The sequence below is a fragment of the Meleagris gallopavo genome, unplaced genomic scaffold, assembly GCF_000146605.3.
Source record: "Meleagris gallopavo isolate NT-WF06-2002-E0010 breed Aviagen turkey brand Nicholas breeding stock unplaced genomic scaffold, Turkey_5.1 ChrUn_random_7180001900148, whole genome shotgun sequence".
In the NCBI taxonomy this organism is placed as follows: Eukaryota; Metazoa; Chordata; class Aves; order Galliformes; family Phasianidae; genus Meleagris; species Meleagris gallopavo.
In genome coordinates, this window is record NW_011163424.1 from 1 (window position 1) to 425 (window position 425).

A 425-nucleotide genomic window follows, 5' to 3' on the forward strand; every position below is an offset into this window, starting at 1 on the left:
GCCGCGTTTGGGAGGGGGGCGGGGAGGGGGGGCTGGCGCTGCCCCAGAGCTCACCGTGCCCCCCTTCCCCCCCCTCCAGGACTCCAGCCAGATCGGGCTGCTGAAGGAGCTGCTGGACCTGCAGAAGGACATGGTGGTGATGCTGCTGTCCCTGCTGGAAGGTGCGTCCCAACGGCGCCAGGGGGGTCCGCCGTGCCGCCCAGGGCGTCCCCCCCACCCACCGAGGGAGAGGGGGGGTCTGCCGTCTCATCCCCCTCCCTGCCCGCAGGCAATGTGGTGAACGGGACGATCGCACGGCAGATGGTGGACATGCTGGTGGAGTCGTCCAGCAACGTCACCATGATCCTGAAGTTCTTCGATATGTTCCTGAAGCTGCGCGACATCGTGGCCTCCGACGCCTTCCGCGATTACGTGACGGACCCGCG

General features: G+C 68.2%; 1 protein-coding gene across 1 annotated transcript in view; it reads left to right on the forward strand.

The window, feature by feature from the left end:
* Positions 1–76: 76 nt before the first annotated feature.
* RYR1 (ryanodine receptor 1 (skeletal)) overlaps positions 77–425 on the forward strand; it is a gene marked incomplete at both ends in the record, with an annotated part of 5126 nt that continues 4777 nt past the window's right edge. The window contains 2 exon segments of the mRNA NM_001303199.1: positions 77–161; positions 269–423. Of these exon segments, the coding sequence (NP_001290128.1) occupies positions 77–161; positions 269–423 (240 nt within the window).